The sequence below is a fragment of the Acanthaster planci genome, linkage group LG17 (genome assembly GCF_054643075.1).
Source record: "Acanthaster planci isolate LZ-2023a linkage group LG17, COTS_SCS, whole genome shotgun sequence".
Classification (NCBI taxonomy): domain Eukaryota; kingdom Metazoa; phylum Echinodermata; class Asteroidea; order Valvatida; family Acanthasteridae; genus Acanthaster; species Acanthaster planci.
This window is the reverse complement of record NC_141793.1, coordinates 2,473,392-2,495,776: the sequence shown is the minus strand read 5'-3', so window position 1 is coordinate 2,495,776 and position 22,385 is coordinate 2,473,392. Positions and strand designations below refer to the sequence as shown.

At 41.8% G+C, this 22,385-nt stretch overlaps 1 protein-coding gene and 1 non-coding gene across 2 annotated transcripts in view; both read right to left on the bottom strand.

The window, feature by feature from the left end:
• LOC110982582 (phosphatidylinositol 5-phosphate 4-kinase type-2 alpha-like) overlaps positions 1-19,396 on the bottom strand; it is a 40,089-nt gene extending 20,693 nt beyond the window's left edge. Inside the window, exons 1-2 of the mRNA XM_022241095.2 lie at positions 19,024-19,396; positions 16,209-16,306 (exon numbers count right to left, since the gene is read on the bottom strand). Coding sequence (XP_022096787.1) covers positions 16,209-16,306; positions 19,024-19,155 — 230 coding nt within the window. The 5' untranslated portion in view covers positions 19,156-19,396. The remainder of the gene's footprint in view (positions 1-16,208; positions 16,307-19,023) is intronic.
• A 2,784-nt stretch (positions 19,397-22,180) lies between these two features.
• Positions 22,181-22,254, bottom strand: Trnan-guu (transfer RNA asparagine (anticodon GUU)). Its single transcript has one exon. It is a non-coding gene; the product is annotated as a tRNA-Asn (tRNA).
• Between the last annotated feature and the right edge of the window lie 131 nt (positions 22,255-22,385).

Sequence of the window (22,385 nt, the reverse complement as noted above, 5' to 3'; positions counted from 1 at the left end):
AAATATGCTATGTGCATCAAGTGAATAACATGCAGGCACCCACTTTCATAAGCTGTCGCGCACGATGTGCAGTTTGCCAACCTGCTCAAGCCAAGCAAGCCTGGAGTGCATCAGCTCAGGCATGCACGCGGGCAAGCACATCTGCGAAAATATCGCCAACTTTCTAAATTAAACCCATCAAGCAGAAGACCTTGAAATTCAAGACAGGGAAATCACTCCAGCGTGAGAGATTAAAGGATGCTCGCCCGGACTTAACGGTACTTTTTGCACGCACTAAGAGAGGCTCGACTCTGGGCTTCATTAAAAAAAAAAAAAAAAAAAATTGCAAGGGGCCTGTGCTAGGGGCATCAGGTTTTCATTTTCTATTCCATCCCTGGGAATGAGGGTGTCTTGTTGTTGCTGTCGTTATGTACATGTGTAGGCGTGCAGGAACTGGGTCAGTGGACGACAGGAAGACCACATACCTCTGTTGTCGTTATCTGTTGTGGGCAGAGTGGTGAAAGCAATATTTTTGTCTGGCAGAGGCCGTGCACCGCTTGCCAGCGTTTAGGTACCGTGTGATGACGTTCTTCGTGTTGATGTTGTTGAGCCCATATTGCAAACCCCCCCCAAAAATTCTGAATTCGGCCTCTTCATGACGTTCGTGTTATGACTGGTTTTCAGCAGTGACAGGTACCAATACCTGTATGTTCTGAATATGACACGGCACCCATGACATCAATCATCGGGAATACGCAATATGCAGTGCTCAAGTTTATAACTAATGGAAACATGAACTGGCATGTACATGGACAGGACATGTAACGCGATACACACACATGTATAATATGTACACTTACACATGTACCAGTATGTATAACAAGTTCTACCAAAAGATAACTAATTTATGTACATGAGGGTTACATGTACATGTACATGTACATGTATACGTGTTTCAAACTGTATCATATGCCAAATCCAGTAACACTCATCTTGGTTGCATTCATTTTTATATACTATACATGTACAATATGAGTACTCCGTGACTTCCGGTTCCTGTAGTCAGGGTAATATGAACAACATTGTCAAGCCCTGGGCAGAACTTACTGGACTTTGCCTTCAGCCTTTCCTCTACAGGCCGTGTTTGTGTCAACCGGATCTGGAACACTATCAGTGATCCCGTCGCTGGTTTTCAGACACCAAAAAAGGGCCTTAGTGGCAGTGATGTAGTCGAGTACTTTTTGAGAACCAAGTTCTCTACCAAATATTTAACTAGTTAGGAGGGAACAAAGCTGAAGTACATCGGCATTTGATGGTACATGCATAATGGTAAGATTACAAAGCAACATAATGACTTCAGACCATCACTGTTTGATTACAATTAACTTTTTAGGACAAAAGTACTCAGAAAGTACTCGGCCGAGTACTTTCCGAGTACATTTCTCCTTAATACTTAAATTTTACACATCTGGGAGTGTTTGAAGTCTAACATTTATTTTGTAATCTTACCTCTGCACATTTACCATGAAATGCCTGTGCACTCTGGCTTTATTCCCTCTTACTCAGTTCAGTATTGTGCGGAGAATGTTGGTACTCGGAAAGTACTCGACTACAACACTGCTTAGTGGTGCGAACCAGCGTTAGGATCACTGATCGAGATCCAGATCCGCATGATCGGAACGAACAGGCCCATAAATAAGGGTGCATCTCTGACTCACACAATTAGGCCTAAGCATCCACGGTTATTTTGACACTCCTACTCAATATACCCCCAGTTTAATGTCATTCTCGAGCAAGGAGCCCTAGAGAGTGTGGGCCGTGGCCTTGTGTAAATCTTCCCCCAAACTTCAACCCCCTTGATACATGCATACAGACATGTGCATGCCCATACATAAACACTGTACACATGTACACATGTATGGTACATGTAGGACCGCATAATCACGTCCATGAGCAGTCTTACCTTGCCCACGGATCATCTCGGCTAGAAACAGAGGTGAAAGTGATCAAACACCCACTTGTCAGCATCTCTGTGGGCCTTGTGCGTGCATGTCAGAGGGAGCATTATACTCGCACGTAGAGAATACGTAATATGTGTAGAAATGGAACCAGTATACATACTGTACATGTGCTATGCTGCACAGGCCAGTTGGGCCAAGGCTAGTACCCTATCCATTGCAAGACAGAGTGGCGGTACCTGTGAGCTACATGTATAGCACATACAACATACATGTACATGAACATATATTTTTAATGTACATGTAAGTGGCATGTACAGGTGTACACAGTTAACATCCATGGGCACAATTAATATGTACCCGGTGGATGTACCTACATGTACATGTATATGCTTTTAATTTAAGTGCCACATATAGAATTTACATCCGTGGGCACAATGTACATGTACCTGGTACACGTAGATGTACCTACGACGTACATGTACCGGTACATGTACAGCTGGGTATAAAGTAAAAGGAGACGGGCTCGTTTCTGTCACGTTGACCTCTTTGTCACATCTTAATAATAATAATAATTAATAATTCATTAAATCTATATTGCGCTCGTTTCATTCGATGTTCACGAGCACATTACAGTAATGGAAATCACATACACTTACATGTAAATGACAGAAAAACCTCCATAAAATTGCGTTGAAAAAAAAAACACGAGCGCCCACAACCTGTTCTACCATCAATGTGTATCAGGGTGCAGGCTGTGACAGGATCAAGACCACAAGAGCGATTTCTGCTCGGAAGTACGTTGTACCGTCCACTTTAAATGTCAAAAATTCTAGGTGCATGTACTGTACATACTGGTATGAGTACGTTTTCATTTCCGTGTCCGTCCGTTTTTTGGGCAGCAGAAGGGCATGACCACTTTTGTGAGGACACAAGATGTCGACTCTTTCAGTCAAACAACAGGGCCGCCATGCCTATTCGGAAGTACACTGTACATGAATGAACAGCGTTTTGAACGTTGGAAGTAGGAGACAATTATAACCTCTGCCCTCCGTTATTGAGTCACGGTACCAGCGAGATTTGTGACCAGGAGGAAAAATGTACACAAGGGTAGGGTTTTTGTAGGCACGCAATTCATTTTGCTGAATTCCACACCACGTTTGATTTTCATTTTCAATGTTGATACTGCCGTGAAATCCAAGTTTGAAAAAACATTCAATACTCCTGGTTCAACATACTTGTAAACCATCGTTTTTAGGTCGCCTACAATTTGCCAGATAATGTTGCATAATTTCCAGGGATTTGAGAGACACGGGCCGGAAGTCAGGGCGGGGGATTACGGGAAATCGTTTCAGGTGACCACAAAAGGGAAACAGCGGCACTGTGGCAGGCCAGCTGTTCCTGTCCTCAGGAAAAGACCAAACGGGATCCTCACCAATCACCTTGAACTTACTGAGACAAACCTTGCTGGGAGTAAGCCCACGATTGATGCAATCCACTGAGCGGTTGCATGTATCTGGAAATCTTTTTGACAAAGAATGATTATTTGAAAGGTTACTTGTCCCTTGCTTTTCAGACAGAGACACGCCCACGTTGGTCATTCTATAAATTTTGGGGTCCTAGAGTGTGAGATTTATGTGTCCTTGTTACACCTGACCTGTTTCATTTGACATGGAAAACATCATTAGCACAGACTTCACACTACAGTTACAAGTATTAGTTTGGCAGGTGATTTACATTGATTATGTATGCACGTCACTCATGCAAATTAAAGAAGATGTTCTAAGCTTACAATATCGTTTGTCAGCTGTGACGGGGACGACTGGAGCCCAAATTTATAGAACGACCCACATGCAAGTTCTGAAATGCTGCAGGGGATGCACAGTACCGTATCCACATGAACACGTGCATGTACAGGTGTACATGCACGTGTAGGAACATCCCTGGGGGTTGAAAAAGTGCGCAATGAGGAACTTTTAAGATGGCCCCTGAATCAGCACCCAATCAGCCATGATTAAGTCTCAGACCAGCGCGCATGTCCAGAACTCAACTTGGCAATTAATTCTCAGCACATTTTTTAAACCGGGCACAAATTTAGGCTGATCACCCTCCGCCGGCGACATTATCTATATCATCATTCCTACCAAGAAAACCCAATTTGACTGCTTTTTCATTAACTGTGAATTATGTGGTGTCTCATGCAACAACACTGTTCAAGGATTAGGTTAAGCATCCCTTGTTACTAGAACAGGTACAGGTAGATGTCAAATTCTGTCCTTCCGAGAAAAGTGTAGGTAAAAATAAAAATGTCAGTGATGCTAACAGTCTGACCTTTACATGCAGCTCATGTGCAAAGTGAGGTACGCCTATCACAATCACATGTACCTGTACGTGAATGCATGACGTCAGTAATTTTCCAAGACCGTTACTGCATTGAGGAGACAATTTAAGGAAAAATCAAGACCGATTCGTTGGAACACAACTTTCGCCCGAAAAGAATTACTGGTCTCCACAGCATCTGTGTGTTAATACATATGCAGGTTCCACAAATTTGGAACAAGTGTGTACTTGTACAGGTGTATGTACAATGTACATGTATACGTACTGGACTCCTGCATGTAAATGTTCACATGTACGAGTACAGTGTACAGTGTACACGTACATGTACATGTTAGATGCAAACATACATGTACGTGTATGGTTGGGGTCTCACAACACATTTTGCACATGTTCACTCTGGAGGAGAAACTTTCTTCAAACCAGGAACGTACATGTACATATTTTCGGGCAAAATTCTGGTTTGTACAGGGCACTCTTTAAAGGTACCCTGTAAGTACAGTCCCACATTTGCGGCTGTCCAGAGAGTAATTCGTGAAATTATTGTTGAAAAGTAAACTCAGTTGAACAACCGTTATGGAAGAAGGTCAGGGCTGCGAAAGGATTCTTTCCGACAAGTTGAAGAAAACAATGAAAGGCGGTCATTTCTAAGCGAAGTGTCTCAAGACGCGCTTTGGAAATTGCTGTTAGTGGTTGGTTTTGAATTCGGCGAAGCGGGTGCAAGAGTTAATCTGATGCACATGCGTACAGTTGCTATGATTTGTGGGGTCGCTGCGCAGCATCACATTGCTGCAATCGGCTAAATCCGCGTGCACGTATCCCGGACCTTGAAGCTGGGTGCAATTCGAAACTTGACTCTGCAAGTTTGGATTTGAAATCAACAGCCTAAATGTAGAATCTTGCTTTTCTCCAAATACACAGCAATCATCTTAGGAAGTCTTAATGTAGCTCAAGCACCGAGCTCAAAACAGATCTTTGTGAAGTGCCCTCCTTTAGATTTTGTGAAATGTTGTTGCCCCAAATGCACAAATGACAAATGATGGACTGTACATGTACACCTTTAAACCATGGTGACAGCTCATATGAGTAACATGCATGTCAGGTGGCACCTAAGCCCTGGTAATGGACCCTGATGAAGTACGGGGAGGGGGGACCGGAGGAACGATATTATGGCCTCAACAGGTCACGTACCGAGACTCATAAACACGTCATCGCTCACGACAATGATGTACGGTGTCAGGAATGTCACCACCTCCTCGCATTAAAGCTTCGTGTGTGCACACGGAGAGTGCGAGATGTTGCAATCAGGAAAACAGTCCAGACAAACATTTCGGGCCACAAAATCTGCTGACTTTCACTGGGAAATTGCAACTTGGTTCTTTGCAGATGACCGTGGCATAACTGAACAGAGCATTGGTGCACCAGTATCCTCATCGTACGCTGTGCAAGCAGCATTCATATACACACAAGTATCAATCAGTGTGTTCAAAACAAACATACTCATATATGCTGTAAAACAACACTGCAGTGCTAAGCATATTGTTTTCATGTGTGTACATGTACATATTTCCTCTCCGATATATTTCCGCCACTGAATTCAACAACACCAAACAAGTGAAGTTGCATGTACATGTACATCAAATCCTGCTTGCTCAATCGAACAGTGAACAAAAGACCTACATATACTTTCTAGTTGCTGGAATATGAAGTACATGTCTACGATAATAATAAAAAAAAACAGCAGTGTTTCCAAAAGGTTTGCATCAAAAACAGAAAAAAAATGTGTGGTTTACTGTTCGTCAACAAGCATACAATGTACAATGTTGTGAACAACACGTGTTTCCATTACTCTTGAAGTGAGGAGTTCAACACTCTTTCTTCGACCACAAATTTTTGTAATGTTTACTGACGCGCACGAGTTGGAAGACTTCCAGGCAGATTGAGTGTGTGTTACCCTTCTGTTTTCTCACACACAGCGGACCTAAAACAATAATGACGCCACACATTGTTTACATCCAAAAGTGCTATCCCGTAAGCGAGCACGATGGATCGTTTCAAGCCTCACGGCTACAGTAAAGCGCACAAACAAAGTGTGACGTCATATCATGTGCACTGTAGTCGAGACCACTTAAGGCGTTTACAAGACCGCACCAGACCAACACAAGACCTCCAGTCTGAATTCTAGTCACAAGCTATTCAAATGAACAGCAACAAAAGCATTCCTGTGTCATTATTCATGCTGTTACTTGTGACTGGTCCCCAGTCTGGTCTTACGTCTGATCTTGTGATGATTTCGACTACAACACTGCACTGTAGTGATGGGTATGAATACATGTAACCGGTACATTAGAAACAAGACCTCAAGCTACAACTTACACGTACATGTATGTACATGTACACTGTATGTCTACATGTACATGTACATGTATACGTGTACTGGGTCCAACAAATATATCCTGCAACATGTACATGTACCAATGCATGTGCATGTACATGCTGGCAATTACCACTCTATCAGCCACTCTAATGTGTACATGTACATGTATCGTCAGGCCCCCTAAATAAATCTAAGCAGTCCTATTTCTATGCACTCACCTTCCGGTTAATGTTTTGCGGACATGTGGGCTATTTAACAGCCAGTGGTCACTTGTATCGTTTGTCCGTGTGCCAAAGTTTTGCAAAAGACCCCAAAATGTTGGAAATTAATCCTGTAATCTTAGTTTATGTGTAAAAGAAATAAATGACAATGTTTCTTGGCAAATTTTCCTGGACACAAGCACTAGAAATGGTAGAGTTTGTGCCTTGAACACCCCCCCCAAAAAAATTCAGAAGTCTTCGTTTCACCTAATAGTTCGCCCTCTATTATCTAGTATGTACTTTTAACATGTCACATGATGTCATTAAAATTTGTTGACTCAGTGAAGCACTTCAGGGGTGCAAATAGGACCCTTTGCTTAAAGGTACATGTCATCAGAGATGGGATGGGATATGCACCAACCTGATTAACGTGGACAGGGCACAGACATCAACTATGGGTGTGGGAGGGGTGTGGATGGGGATGAGGGATTTTCACTAACTTGTGACTGTGGTTGCAGGGCGTACAAATAACAAAGAACATGGCAGTTAGTTAAGGATGGAATGGAATTAGGTCTACCAGCCACAGGAAGGTGTTTTCAGAGGGTGTCAAGACTATTTGTCTTCTCTTAAAAATTTGTTGTTCTTTGGTATGATTAACAAATTTATATTTGGAGGGGGATTAACAGATAAGGTGGATGTGGATGGTTAATGTGGAGTCATGGAGTCAGGGGGGCAGACCACTGGAGGATACGGGGTGCCATATTTAGTGTTTGGTTTGTAAAGACTGGCGAAACTGACAAGTTAATAAGCAAAGGAACACATTAAGGGACTTTACTTGTAATTTAAATACTGACATTAAATACTGACAGACCAAGGAACCTCATGTTGTACATGTAAAAAGGAAAAATGCTTTTATTTATTAAAATTCATTTCCCTGTTCCTGATTTAAGAACGTTATTCAAATGGACTGGAAATGACTACCGGAAGATTTCAAGTTTGAAGCTGTTTAAATTGCTGTACAAATTCAAAGAATTTGTGCTGCGGCAATGCTGACTCGCCCTTTCAATAAACATATCTTGTGTAGCACATCTTGGCCACCGCAGATTGCACTAGACCACTAGCTGCGTAGATTTAGGCAGGAATTTTTACACACACACACATGTGGTCAAACCCACTAAAAGCTGCCTACTCCTGGGCACCAAAAGTAGTCACTTTTTTGTGTGAATCGCTTCGATGACAGTGCGTGAGTTGTAAAAATAAAAGCACCTCTAAAAATTTTCAACTGCATTGTAGTTTTCTGGGAATCTTGTTTCAAAGCCTTAGGTGCGCAGAAATAGGAGGATTTAGGACAATAGTACCTGTCCACTCCAGGGACAAGTCATACATTACTGAAGGTAATGTACCAGTTCCTGGGCATCGTGCACTGCACACAGGTGGGCGTGAGCATCTCATGGATGGACTCGGTCAAGGCGGCGTCGTGGCAGAGTTTACTAGAGCGTGTGCTTCGCCAATTGGATTAAGCGAGGCTAGCGAGCAGCAAAGGTGGAGTTTTTGAACTGTGCAGCCACAGGATTGAATTGGGAGCGGGGGGGGGGGCACACTCAGGTTTTTTACGAGCAAACGGAAGCATGCCCAAATATATCAAATCGTAGGTTCTGCTATGCAGTTATCAATGTACATGTACATGTACACCTTATTTGCTGGGTATTGCACATGTAGGTGTAATGCACATAAATACATGTACATGTACCTTTGTGACCTGTCACCACAAAATGAACTGAAAGTCAGAATTTTCACAAATTTAGATATTGGTATTGAATTAAGCAGAAAGCTGGAGAACTTTCCAATGGTATGTACATGTACATGGAACACTCTGGGTACAAGTACAAGGTGACAATGTGACGTCATTCTGGCAGCTTTGCGTCTTTGTTCCCGACATTATTTCAACATTTCAGACCGGGCATGAATAATGCCGTTGTTAAAATTGCTGAGAAAATGACATTTTTAAATATATGATCCGCCGAATAATTTGGAATTAAATAGGAGACGGGTTACTCTTTCCAAATATTACAAAAGCAAACACTGACCTCTACTTCGATATGACACTGAACCCTCAAAAATAGGAAAGAGCGGGATGTGACTTTACTCTCATTCAGTCGTGATGGGTCACATGGGCCAATTTCATAGAGCTGCTTAAGCGCAAAATTAAGCAAGAAACAACTTTGCTAAATAAACAAAAATTACAAGCTCAAACTCTATCTGATTGTCATGCTTACAAAAAAAACAGCTAAATAAAATCCCCAAACAATATACATCACATGGAGTTTGGGCTGGTTACCTGATTTATCAAGTAAGGTTTTCTCACAGCTCTATGAAATTGGACCCTGATATATGGTACATGTACATTTGAATACAATACTGGGTACATGAACATGTACAAGTATAATGTACATGTACCGGTATGTACATGTAGGTCTGTTCATTAAGCTTGAAATTCACAAATTACAATAGGAACGCATCAAGACAGTTTCAATTGCTATCAAAATTTAAAAATTTTCAGTTTGCATCCGTGAATACGGAAATTAATTTTTAAGAGGGAAAAAACTTAACTAATATTTTACATGTAACAAATCAATAATGGCTGAAAGAACACCAACATTGTTGGTCGGGCACTGGTTGGTCAACCACATTTCCACTGGCATTGAATTTTTGGTCTGGAAAGTTCAACCTTCCATGACGTTTCTGAAATCCTCCACAGTCCAGGAAACAAACGGCACATTCCCTACTCGAGAATTCTCAAGGGGCATGGCATCAAGTCTCTTCCCCAAAATTCCATCTTCCATGAGCTTTCGGAAATCCTCCACAGTCCAGGAAACCAATAGCACATTCCTTACTCGAGAATTCTCAAGGGGCATGACATCAAGTCTCTCCCCCCAAATTTTAATAGTTGAGGCTAGGCTCTGTCTGTCACAATCTTCCCACATCCTCCAAACTCCTTATGGAATTTAAAGGATGTAGGAGGGTCGGGGTTAGGTCAGAAATTATCTCTCGTGCCGTGGGCGTACAATTGGATCGGTGTGGATATTTCTGAGTACGGTAGGTTCTGGTTATACTCATGTGCTGAGAAGAGAATGTATTGATTTCTGACTTCATCTGAAACTATTTCGTATCACGGCCCTTGTTATCTGCTGACCTCCTGCATAAACCGCCTCGAGCCGAACTCCAGCATCAATAGCAAGTCCTCCCCCCTGCAACTGATATGCGTACTCTGGTGCATTGCACGAATAAGCACCCCTAACTTGATTGCAGCTACGGGCTCCCGAGCTAAATGTCTTTAAAAAAAAAAAAAAATGAGGAAGGGAAAGTCGTAGATCAGGAAACACGTCACGTTCAATCGCACGTGAGACGCTCGGGCGAGCTGGCTAAGGGACCTCACTGCATCTCGGCTCATCACACACCCAGCAATTTCAATGTCAAATCACTGTTGGCCCATGGGACATCACAGCTCTTTAATATAACACGCGCATGGACTTAACCTGTGGATATGATGTTCTCACACATGTACATACACATGAACATGTAATGAGGTTACATGTACATGTACATGTTTAAGATCTTCACATACATGTAAAGTTCACAAAGCATGTATGTTACATACATGTACTGACATGTAAGAGCAAATGTTGTTTTATAACTGATTTCACATGCACGAAACACAATCACTTTACACTTTCAGGGCTTGTAGTCAAGGGCCATTACCAGTATGTACATGTACCGTACAGTCACTATATTTAAGTGTCCACAATCTTTATAAAGCCATTTCACATTATTCTCCAACTTGTTTTCATGATCCGACAGCAAGTGAGTTCACGCTCTCATAGTACAGACTGCAAACAAACCTGTCAACAGTGCAAATTGGACAAGAGAAAAACTTGAGCAGCCAAGCACGTGCCTGCACGCACGTACTTGTAGCAATCGCGACCCCCTTAATTTTCCCGGTCCGATATGCTGATCTGGAAAAATCAAGAGCAACCTCTTGACTTGGTGTTTTTTTTTGGGGGGGGAGGGGAGCGTGTTTGATAGGAACCTTGATCAATGCACGTGTTGCCCCTCTGTCCTGCCCGGAGGTTGCCGGCCTTGTGAATTCATGACATGCATGAGTGGTAAATTGACCGTCATTGGACTCAATTAAGACATTGTTGCTTTCGCATTCAATGTATATGTAGGGCTGAGGCAATTGGAATAACTGACTAGTCGAAAATTTGACTTTCAATTCGATCAAATAAAAGAATATTTGTTCGTACCGGCCTGGAGATCGTTGATAAACAAACCATATATACAAAATCAGTCACAATAATGCGCACAATTTTACATATAACTACATGTATAACAGCTTCTCACTTTTATTTCAAGTTGAAATACTCTTATGAAGGTTTCATATTTATTTCAACAAAATTTGCATCACTACATCATTATTACAAAGAACACAATCTTGGTACATTCATTTTTTACTTTAAAAAGCGATTTCCATATTCTAGGATGGATTCTACATGTACATGTATGATGGACAGTTGGGCATATCAGCTGCCTTCAAGTGTCTGGAATCTGCTTGAAACAAGCCTCCATAGTGAGATTTCTCTCATTTAAAAAGAAAATTCTCCCTTTTTCATGAATTTTGCATTCGAATATTCAAACTCGAAGAAAATAATAATTCGGCACAGCCCTACTGAATCAATGCCAAAACTGTTGATTAATTGGTGGACTAGAACTTTACAGTGAACTGTAGGCCTACATGTTCATGTACATGTATGTATAATATCGTTGTTGACAGTTGACAAACTGTACTTAGATTTGCGTGTTCATTTCACAGAAAACAAATGGATGCATGTACATCATGTACTCTGCAGTCTGCATGCAATTTGTGAACTCTTAAACATGGTCAGTTCATGTACATGTGCACGCATGACACATGTACATTGTATGCATCAGTGTTATACATGTATTCGAGCCCATCACCAGTCCCTGCAAGTCAATGCGAGTCCACCACAAGTCATTCAGTCAGCCAATTCACAAGCTACTCAAATGAGCTGTGACAAAAGCATTCCTTTGTCACTGTGCATCCTGTTACTTACAGGTATGAACTAGCCTTGTGAAGGGACTTGTGACTGGACTTGTGAAGGGACTTGTGAAAGGTCTTGCGATGGACTCGAATACAAGTTACAACACTGGTATGCAACACGTGTACAGTTGTACATGTAGATGTGCTCAGGCAACATGTACATGTACACATGTATGTACAATTTCACTGCATGTGTTGCCACACATACTGTACATTTTACATGTCCATGTACTACACTGTACAGTTTGTGAGTTTATGTACATGTACATGTGTTCTGGTACATGTACCATGTTATTACAAACATGTACGAGTGCTTGTCTATGAAGTGTGCCCACGTACGTGTACATGTATATGAAGCCTTTGCCAATCAAGACATCTGTTGTCCCACGTTGCAACGTACACAAAGTCGCACTGTTTGACAATTTCAGAGAGCCCCTTTTAATTTCAAGTTCATCAGGCTAATGTACGATCCGAGCACAGTTGCTGGTAGTGCTCGTGTTCAGCAAATGTACACGTATGCACGGAAAACTCTCCTGTGCTGTTTCACAAATAATCACGTTAAATTCTGTACATAACGCAGGCAGGCCAATCAGTCGATTGTGTGTGAAGGTGCGGTGAAACTTCCCCCTTTTCCCCAGCGACTGTGCCCAGAGAAAGAGCAGCATGCACCGTCAAGAAAAAAAGGCCAACATTCTAAATCCAGAAAAGAAACCTACCATGTAAAAAGGGCATACATGTACATGTATGTGCATACCTACCTATACGGTGTATGTAATGTGCAGTGCAACATGCAACATGCCACTTTGTAATTGTACATGTATGTACAATGCAGGCCTGAATCAAAAAACAATACTGGCAGCACATATTTGTTTTGGTTTTTTTTTTTCAACTTTTACTTGTTCTCCCCGAACACCACATGGGTTTACCTGGACATCCTTTCCATTAAACTTCAATCTTAAAAATTGTCTCTACCGGGGCTTTCCCCAGGGGTGGGGGATGTAAGGGAACACCAACGCCGGGGTCCTGTGCCACACGTCCTTACATGTGAGTGCTAAACTACATTTAGATAGCGGTATTCGCTGGAGAAATAAAAAATTCAGCCACGGATGAGATCCCGAGATAATTTATTCAGGATGTACCAGCGTTTACTGTGCCAAATGCATTTAATGCCGCACTACCCAAACACTTGAACATAAATCATGTAACTCAATATTATGCAGACTCCATAAAGACTAATGAAAGCCATGTTAGATTCAATATTTCGTTCTTTATTCAGAACATCTTCATGTGTTGTGTTATGTACATTGGTATTATGCGTGGACGGTGCTTGTGTTAGTTCAGCATGTGCATGATTTGCATTTATGGTAATTTTATGGGAGACATGGAGTTGACTCAGTCCAGAGCTGTAACCAGGGGTGTGAGTGGCCACTCAAAATTACAGCTGAAAACAGCTAGCAAAAAGGTGAAATGTAAAAGGTTTCTATACTTCTGTGCAGACCTGGCGTACAAAAAAGTTGAAATTCAGGGTCAACATCTAAACACAAAAAGGGCTGAATTCTTACCCCCCTGTGTGACAAGTTTTTTGAGTGACTCAAGTCGAGTTGAGTCATTAGGCAAAAACGAGGAGTGGAGTCAAGTCAAAGATTTAGCTCAAGTCAATTCGAGTCATCAATACTGAGAACAAAATTAGAAATAAAAACAAGGGAGAAAATCATTTTCAACATTTTTAAAATTTACCTCTGGATTTCACATCGCATCTTTACTCTTGATGGTCATAACACATGACATGAACATTATAAACCGGCACTGCAAATACATGTAAACGTGTGTCTTTTGTTTTTTCAAAGATGTTTTGTGTTTTGGACTCAAATCTTGTTAACTTCCACTGTAGTCAGGTCTTCAATCTGATGAGGGACTCGAGTCGAGTCATTTGCTCGGAAGTGACTCAAATCGAGTCACTTACCCGCCATGCCTGTCCGGACTCAAGTCGAGTAGCCAAAAACTGTGACTCGAGTTGAACTCAAGTCAAGTCATTACAACTCCGACTAAAACTGCATGCAAGGCACTGGTAAGTTTTCAAAATGCCATTTCTGATTGAGTCTCCTCTCCCATAAATCCAATCAGTCTACCGGTACATTCATCTACATGCAATTCCTGAATTTCACTCAATCCTGAAGAAACCAAATCCTACAGCAATGATGGGACGAAAACACTGGGATCACATTCAATTCCACAAGGACGTTCACCCTAAAAGCTGGGGATTTTTCGGCCTATGTCACGGGGCATGCGGGGGAGTGTTAATGTAGATACCCCCCCAGACTTGAATGTTCTGTGCCCAATTTTCGTAAAGGCTCTGCACACACGTATGTAGAGACACTAATTACCAGTGCAAACGACTTTTCAATCAATCCAACTTGTGGCTTTGTTGTTACAGTCATATGAAGTTCAAGGCCAAACATGTACAGTTCATATACATGTACATTGTATGTCAGCCCACGATTAAGCACGTCAATGAGAAACGCACGTACACTCACTCTTGACTGATCTGTCGCTGGGCACTGCACATGAACACTACTCACACTTCCTTTGTTTGCTTGCATAGCAGTATTCTGATACAAAACTTTTATCCTTGGCAATCTACCAGCTCCTTGATGGAAAATATCTTCATCCTTTCAAAACTATTTTGCTATGATTCAGTATGTTTATTTCCATTTCAATTTGATCTGGGAATTTTCTAGTTCAGCAGGTGTGCGGCCCTCACAATCTGACTGAATACATGTACACTAACTTGTCTATCTTTGGATATCGCAGCTTAGACAAGCCGCGCATGTAAATAAGGTCTTGCTTTTTATGAATAAACATACGGCCACAGCGATCGCACTGCTTCCTCTCACTTTTTTTTTTTTCACTTTATCATCTTGGGGCCTCCCCTGTTGACGAGCGAGTATATTTGCAATGTAAGCACAGACAATCTGATCGGGGCTACATCCAATTTGAAGCAAATCGTAGTTGGGCAGTGGACCGAGGTAACTGCCGGGCCCCGGCTGAGACCAACGGCCCCGGGGCAGACTTTGCGCTCTGACAACGAGTGGAATTTAAAAAAAAAAAAAACCTGTGTGGTGGTGCCATGTGAGTGAATTCGGCTACAACTGTTGAGAAAATCTTGCAGCCGGGACAGTTTGGCCAATCTTTACCCTTCACGCACCCACGCGCCTGTGGACAGCATTGCACAGCATAAAGAACATTCTGTACATGTACAAGTGCATTTATGTATGAAAACTACATGTACAGTGTACACATGTGTACATGTACACATGTACATGTATACATGTACATTTATGCGTACATGTACATATGTACGTAGTGCGATGTACTTCATTTGCGTGATTTATACAGGGAACAACATGTGCTTGAACAAACATGATCAAAATATTATCATGTGAGTTTGCACGCATGCAGCTCTTTTATTACAAAAAAAAACTTTGTCTTCCCAAAATAGAACAGGACTTTTTTGGGGGGAAAGGAACCACCGACCGATTTGGAAGTAGATACATATAATGTAGGGTTCCTGCACCTAAAGGACAATTAAATTCCATAACTTTTCCACGACGTTAGTCATTTTTTACAAAAGTCCATGATTTTTTCAGGCCTGAAAACCGAAAACAAATTTCCATGACTTTTCCAGGCCGCGGGAGGAAGGGGAATGACTTCATGAGGACAGCTGAAAACCTGCTTACAGCTGAAAACCTGCTTACAGCTGAAAACCTGCTTACAGCAATATTAAAATGATGTTCTACAGTCATGTGCAAAAGTTTAAAGACCAACTGGAATTTGACTGGTATTTCTGTCACTGGGCTTGCATTACATGTACATTGTATCATTGAATGGTTACTTAACATGCTTTTACAGTGGTGCATAACATCAGTGTAGTGCTATATACCCATTCGAATGAATTTTTTTGCAAAGGCAGGTCTTGTTTGACATTTTGTCTGCAATGCAGCATGGGTAAAAAAAAAGCCAGTCTAAGCAATCAGAAATAAAGGAGGGGCACACTAAATATAGACTGTTACCATCTCAAATTACGGAAATGTACTGGTAGTCACGTACTGTACCCTGCCCTGCTCTGGTCCCACCCCTGTCGTCAAAATGCCCTCATTAACGGAATGGACATTCTGTATCCCAAGCCCCGCCCCCAAAGTGGGAACACCCCCGTTTTCACGCGGAGAACTTTGACTCACTTGTTGTACATGTGATTGTCCACTTTCATCTTGCTGTAGGCCTTGAAGTCATCCGGCAGCAGCATGACGGGGATGTTGACGTGGCTCAACTCGTTACTCTGTCGCGGGGGGAAGAAAAAAAAATGTCATCCTTCCACCTGACAGTTTTGGGGAAAGTTCAGGCGTAAACTATAGTTCAATCGCTGTCAATTGTTTTTCCTTTTTACAATTGATGAGAATGCATAACGCGGCCATACTCAAACAGCCCTAGTTGAACTCTCTGGCTAAATCCCATCGTCACTCCTATTTTGCTGTTGGATGCCACTCATGCAGTCTACCGTAAGTGGTCAATGGCATCCCCCGAGGTTCTTTTCATGGGAATGGCTCCCTCCGCCCTGAAAAATTACGTTGTCTATCGATGCTCAACCAGCCATGTGACTATGCCCCACGGCCTAGTTCCAATTGGATGGCCATATGGTCCATAGACTTTGTGTATGCTGTCTACAGACAGAGGTGGCCAGATATGGAACTCCTTCCCAAAACTGCTGAGAACTACATGTATGATGTACCAGAACCTGACCATATTACATGTATTTCTACTTCACAAACATCACAAACAAATATAAATTCGATAGCTTCAGGAACTGAGCAGAACTCACCAATATAACCAACATTTTGAACATGACCATGTTCCCCTTTTTACATTTGCAAGATCAGACAAATCACTTTACGTACAAGTTGTTAAGAGTCCACTTTTCTTGGAATGTGTCCATTGACGTGATTGACTGCCCCAAACTGCACTTTTGTGGATCAAATCTTCCACCAAAAAGCCGTCTACACTAAATAATGATCTCATTAACACGCATGCTCAATGGTTATTGGACCATGTACTGTAACTAGGTATCTTTGGCAAAATCCAGTGTCCGTTGACACAAAGACTGGTTCCTGTCCCGTCCCATTCCTCTGAACGTTTATGATAGCGATGGCGATCACTCCAACGACGCGCGATGACTCCGTGGTCTGTGTGCGCATTCCTTCACTGGGGACTTACATGGTGCGGCAAAATCATATCCGTGGGAATGAGGTTGAGTTATTGGACTGGTTGCAGTCCCTATTATACATGTAAGGAGGACTGGGACAGGACGGGAACCAGTCTTTGTGTCAACAGACATGGACCACAGTATGCAGCTCAGATGTATAGGTCGTTAGTAAAGAGATGGAGGATCATAAGTAAAACGTCTGGATTTTGACCCCAAACCTGGTGACATGGTCCAATAACCATTAAGTATGCGTATTAATGAGATATTAGGCCTTATTGAGGGAATGACTTGTTATGTGGGTACAGGGTGAAAAATCCCTTTAGAAGAAAGGGACACTGACCTGTACTTGGCTATGAGGCTGATTGTGCGGGGTGGCCTTATTTAGTATTAGCCTGAGTAACTTGGACTCTACAAATCGCCTTTTTTAACATTTTGATGTTGGGTGATAGTAGAGTCCAAGTACAGTACATTGCATTTGAAAGTCAACGCTGCGAAAAGGAATGGGAAAAAATGTGAAAGGAATTTGCATTCACATTTTGCATTTTGACCACAACTTTTCCCCCCTGCGAATTTGCAGCGAATCGGATGCAAAAGGGGCAAACGACGTGCGAAAACAGTGCAAAAATTGTGCAAAAACGGTGCAAATTTTTTGTGAACACGGCATGGAACATTGAAAAAAACAGTGTGCGAAAACAGTGTGAAATTTTGCGAAAGCGGTGCGAAAGGTTCCGAAAATTATGCGGAAACTTGCAATAATGAGAAGAATAGTGCAGCGAAATGCTCCACTGGCCACGCGACTTTTATGCAGAGAAGAGTCCATTACGCAGGCAGCGCTGTGCTTGGGGCCGGCTGGGGCCAACTCACCACGCGGAGTGTGCTGTTGTAGTCTAGTGCACTGTATGTGTGTATTACAACAAACTTAATTTGCTCTACTGTGGCGACGTAGATTACTTGCCAACTTTTTATTTATTCTCGTGGTGTAATTTGGCACACAAAATAATCAACACTGAGATACTACATGTTGTACTTTGTTACCGCGATGTTTCTTTCTACCGATGAATAAAATTAACTGCTTAAACTGTATGTGTATCTTCATGTAGCAAATCTCGTCTTTTCGCTGATTGTGTACAGAGTGACATGTCGGATCTGTTTTCACTTGGGTTTTCATATATGTAATACACAGACTGAGCGATAAGATACTACATGTACCAATGGGCTCTTCCAAAACTTTGGCAGCAGTTTAGATGTCTTGACATCTAAACTGACATCTAAAGTGACACAGCCGTCGAGACGATAAGGGTCAAGTGACGTATTGTTCAACAACCTTATTCTAAAGATGGCGATCGGGAGAGCGAGCCCGTTAGATTGAATGGCTAAAGGCAAAAGGACTGAAAAATACCTTAAGAATGTGAGTGAAATCATTCAATAAATGGTTTTTAGAAAACGGAAAGGTCAAGGATCATGTTTGTGTGCAAAAGAAATTGCGCCCACGATGATAAGTGGGTGCGCCGAAAATGTTCAGTATGCCGACACGAAATTGCGCACACGGATGTGTGGCTAAAGATGGATCAGGAGTGAGAGTCCGTGTCACACTAGTGGGGCTAGCCTGGCCTAGTAAATAATATGCAGAAAGTCAAGACTGGCAGACTGGTGAAACAACACACATACTGAAAAAAAGTATTTACAATGATCTTGAGAAATGACAAAAGTGAACTGGGATTGCAAAATAACTTTCCTCAACCATCGTCAACATTAAGTTTAAGAGCAATTGTGTCATCCATGACTAGCCTACATACCGTACTGTTGATGCCCCACATTAAAACACTCAACAGTGGTTCGCTGGCACGAAACAACTTCACTTTCTGCGGAACATGCTTTATGTGTTTTTTCTTCTTCGACTTGGGGATGTTGGACACCGTAGTCGCCATCTTTAGCTTTCAGGGCCCGGCCCCAGGTGGATAACTCAGAGAGACTGTCAACGCGGTGTTGCTTATGGACTGACTATGGAAATCAAGGGAAAATTATCACACATTTACGCGATATTTGACAGCCGTGTTTACATATCCCCGGAGCAGCAAAAATCCGAATGGGCAATGCCCACAACTGCTGGTCTGGTTTTTAGCCTCACTTCTGCTGGGGTAACGTCTAGTGTTCGCTCGGAAACCAGTCTGCAGGAAAATGTGCACCGGAAATTTCTGTAGGAACGTACAGTTCCGGTCTCCAAACGAACCGCCACCAGCTCAGGTTGGATTTATCAACCAAATAAGTTCTTCCCTTTCAAATTGACACTTGAGATTAGTATAAAAACAAAGACTGCGTAGATTCTAGAAACCTATGCATTCAACTATATGTATTTGAGATAAATAAAAATTTATGAGTCTGGTTTTCGACCCGGTTTAAACAGTTTTTCGCTATTGATGACAGTTTGTGTTACCAGGCTTTTTTACTGTCAACGTTGCCAAAAGAGGGCGCTCAAGCGGTAGTGTGGTCAGAGCTTGATGACATAAGGGTGCAGTAGCTACTACTTCAAGTGAGAATTTCTGGCCAGCTCATTAGCATTTTCATTCACTTCACTTTCAGAATTTCACACACAAAGGTGGAGAGGCCACTAAGAAGCACAGCTTGTCGAGTAGGGGCGCCTGTACAGGCATAACTGGACATGCAAGACAAAAACGTTACATATAAATCATCTACATCTAACAATTAACAAAGAAAATATATATATAAAAATATATATGTATAATGAATATGTGTACACGAATTCATAGACAAATAAAATAATAAAACCTGTAATCTGTAGCCTGTAAGGCTCAGTCATTTCCCTTGTAATTATTCAGTAAACACTTCTTATGTTTCTGTTTGAATAGCGATAAGTTGGGTAAATCTTTTAACAAACCTAATGAGTTCCACAGCTTGGCCCGGACCCTCATGCTTAACTGTTTTGGTTGCAAGTTTCGTGCGTACAGAAGAGAGATGAAACTCACTACACTGCCTTGTTAAGTGGTAATGAATTTTATTATTTTTTGTCAACATTGAACTGATGTAGTTGGGTACATTAGTATTATTTACTTGATGCATGAGGCTTAAGCATTTAAAGTGCCCCCGCTGTATCTTTTGAAAAAGGAGGTTTTTTGGTCCCCAAAATGGTGAGATTGTGTAAATCGTTGCCAGAATCAACTCCCTGGGTCCTTTAGCTTTCATATGAGAGAAAATTGCTCAAAAATACGGTTGAAAAATGGTCCTGAGTACTCGATAAAGTTGAGGGTTGCCACTTGAAAAATGGCTGCAATCAGGCCTCGGAGAAATCACTTTTCGGGGTGTGATTTTGTTTTGTGGGAATAATTTTAAAATGTAATTGGTTAACCCACAAAAAATTAAAAAGAAATTGAAAGATTAGGGACCGGACAATAATTTAGTTTGTGTTTCGGAAATCTAAGGGATGTTGGTATGCATGTTATTGGGCTTGTTAAATGGACAAGTGGACTGTACCGTAAAAACGCATGGGTTGCACTACACCAAATACGCGCCCATAGAAAACAGTGCAAAATCAGAGCGCCACCTGTCGACTCTTGGGAGGAGGTTGGCCTCCATTTTTTTTCACTGGAAATTCAAGATTATGGCCAGAAGATCACTCCTCGGGCTTAGCTGCGAAAAAGTTTTTATTCGCCTTTCCCGCATGTAAACAACTGCAGGCTAGGCAAGCGCGTTACGCGTATTGCGCACTGAACACGCTACCATCGATCGTTTCGCCAACTGTTTGCCCATCCGGTTCGTAAGTGTGACGTCACTTCATTTCACTTACGAACCGGATACTTTTCAAAATCGATCATGGCTAACGGTTATACGCGCAAGACTGGCGGTCTATGCGTTTTTATAACGCCTCACTCGCAGATTCTGTATCTTGTTCGGCCGAAAGTGTGTCATGTGACCGACTTGCTCGTTTTATTTTTATACCACCGCTTCAAAAAGACTATACCATGCAGCCTCATTCTGAAAAAGAACTATACCTGTAGCAACAAAAGCATAGGCGTGTATTTCGGCTCATACCGAACAACACTAGTTAATGAATGTATTCAAACGTTGCTGTTCTGCTTGGAATTCTTGAATTAAATTTGATGAATGTAAATTCCAGTTTAGTGTTTCATTGTTGATTTTTAGCTTAAATTTTGCAGAACTGTGGGGAGGTGTTCTAAAACAAATATTGACTGCTTTATCTCGCTGCACAGTAAAACTTGCCTCCCTCAGTGATCCATGGAGCACTCTCTTTTCCCTCGGCTTTGCCTCTGGAAAATAGAATGCTCCCTGAATCACTCGAAGCAGTCAATATTTGTACAATACCTCTGTGGATACACGTCTGAGATATGTGGCGAATATCGAAAAGTGAAATTCTGACCGCTACGGAAACGCAAGCGATAGCGAAAGGGCGATGCTAATAAGGCGTTCGGTGAATAACTGGTTTCAAAATCAGTCTTCAGCAATCAAGCCATGAAGAGAAACAGCGTCTGACAGGCGAATCAAATAAAGCTGAGTAAACAAAAGACACGGGGAAAAGGCAGAGTGAAATATATATATGTATATATATATATATTTATTTTGAGACTGGACAGAATTTACTGTGGCGTTGGGGGACCGCATTCCGTATCAAAGACTAATTTCCAGTTAACTTTAAGGTAGAGTTCCTAAATCCTTAGGAGTGAATGATGTTGCCTTCCAGTTTTGCGTCAGCAACCAAGTTCAACTTTGGGGGGGGGGAGTTGCTACACTATCGTATGAATTGTATCCCAAATCCTAATTTAATGTAAAAAATCAACAGTACAATGTACACACTAGACGGAAATACGGTGCTTTTAAAGAAACAAGACAGAAATGAAATGTTCATAAATAACTTTCATATTATGTTGGAATGCCAATTTTGACGGAAAATGGGAATTTGAAAAGCAAAAATGTATTATCCGTCCCCGGGTGGGCTTGAACCACCAACCTTTCGGTTAACAGCCGAACGCGCTAACCGATTGCGCCACGGAGACCCGTTACAATGACATGAGATTTTAACTACTTTAAATAAAAGTACAAAATTATGCAATCGATTCAGTAGATTTTAAGCTTTTTGTTAAATTTCATTCATGACACCCAACCTACATTCTCTCTCTCAAAGTGT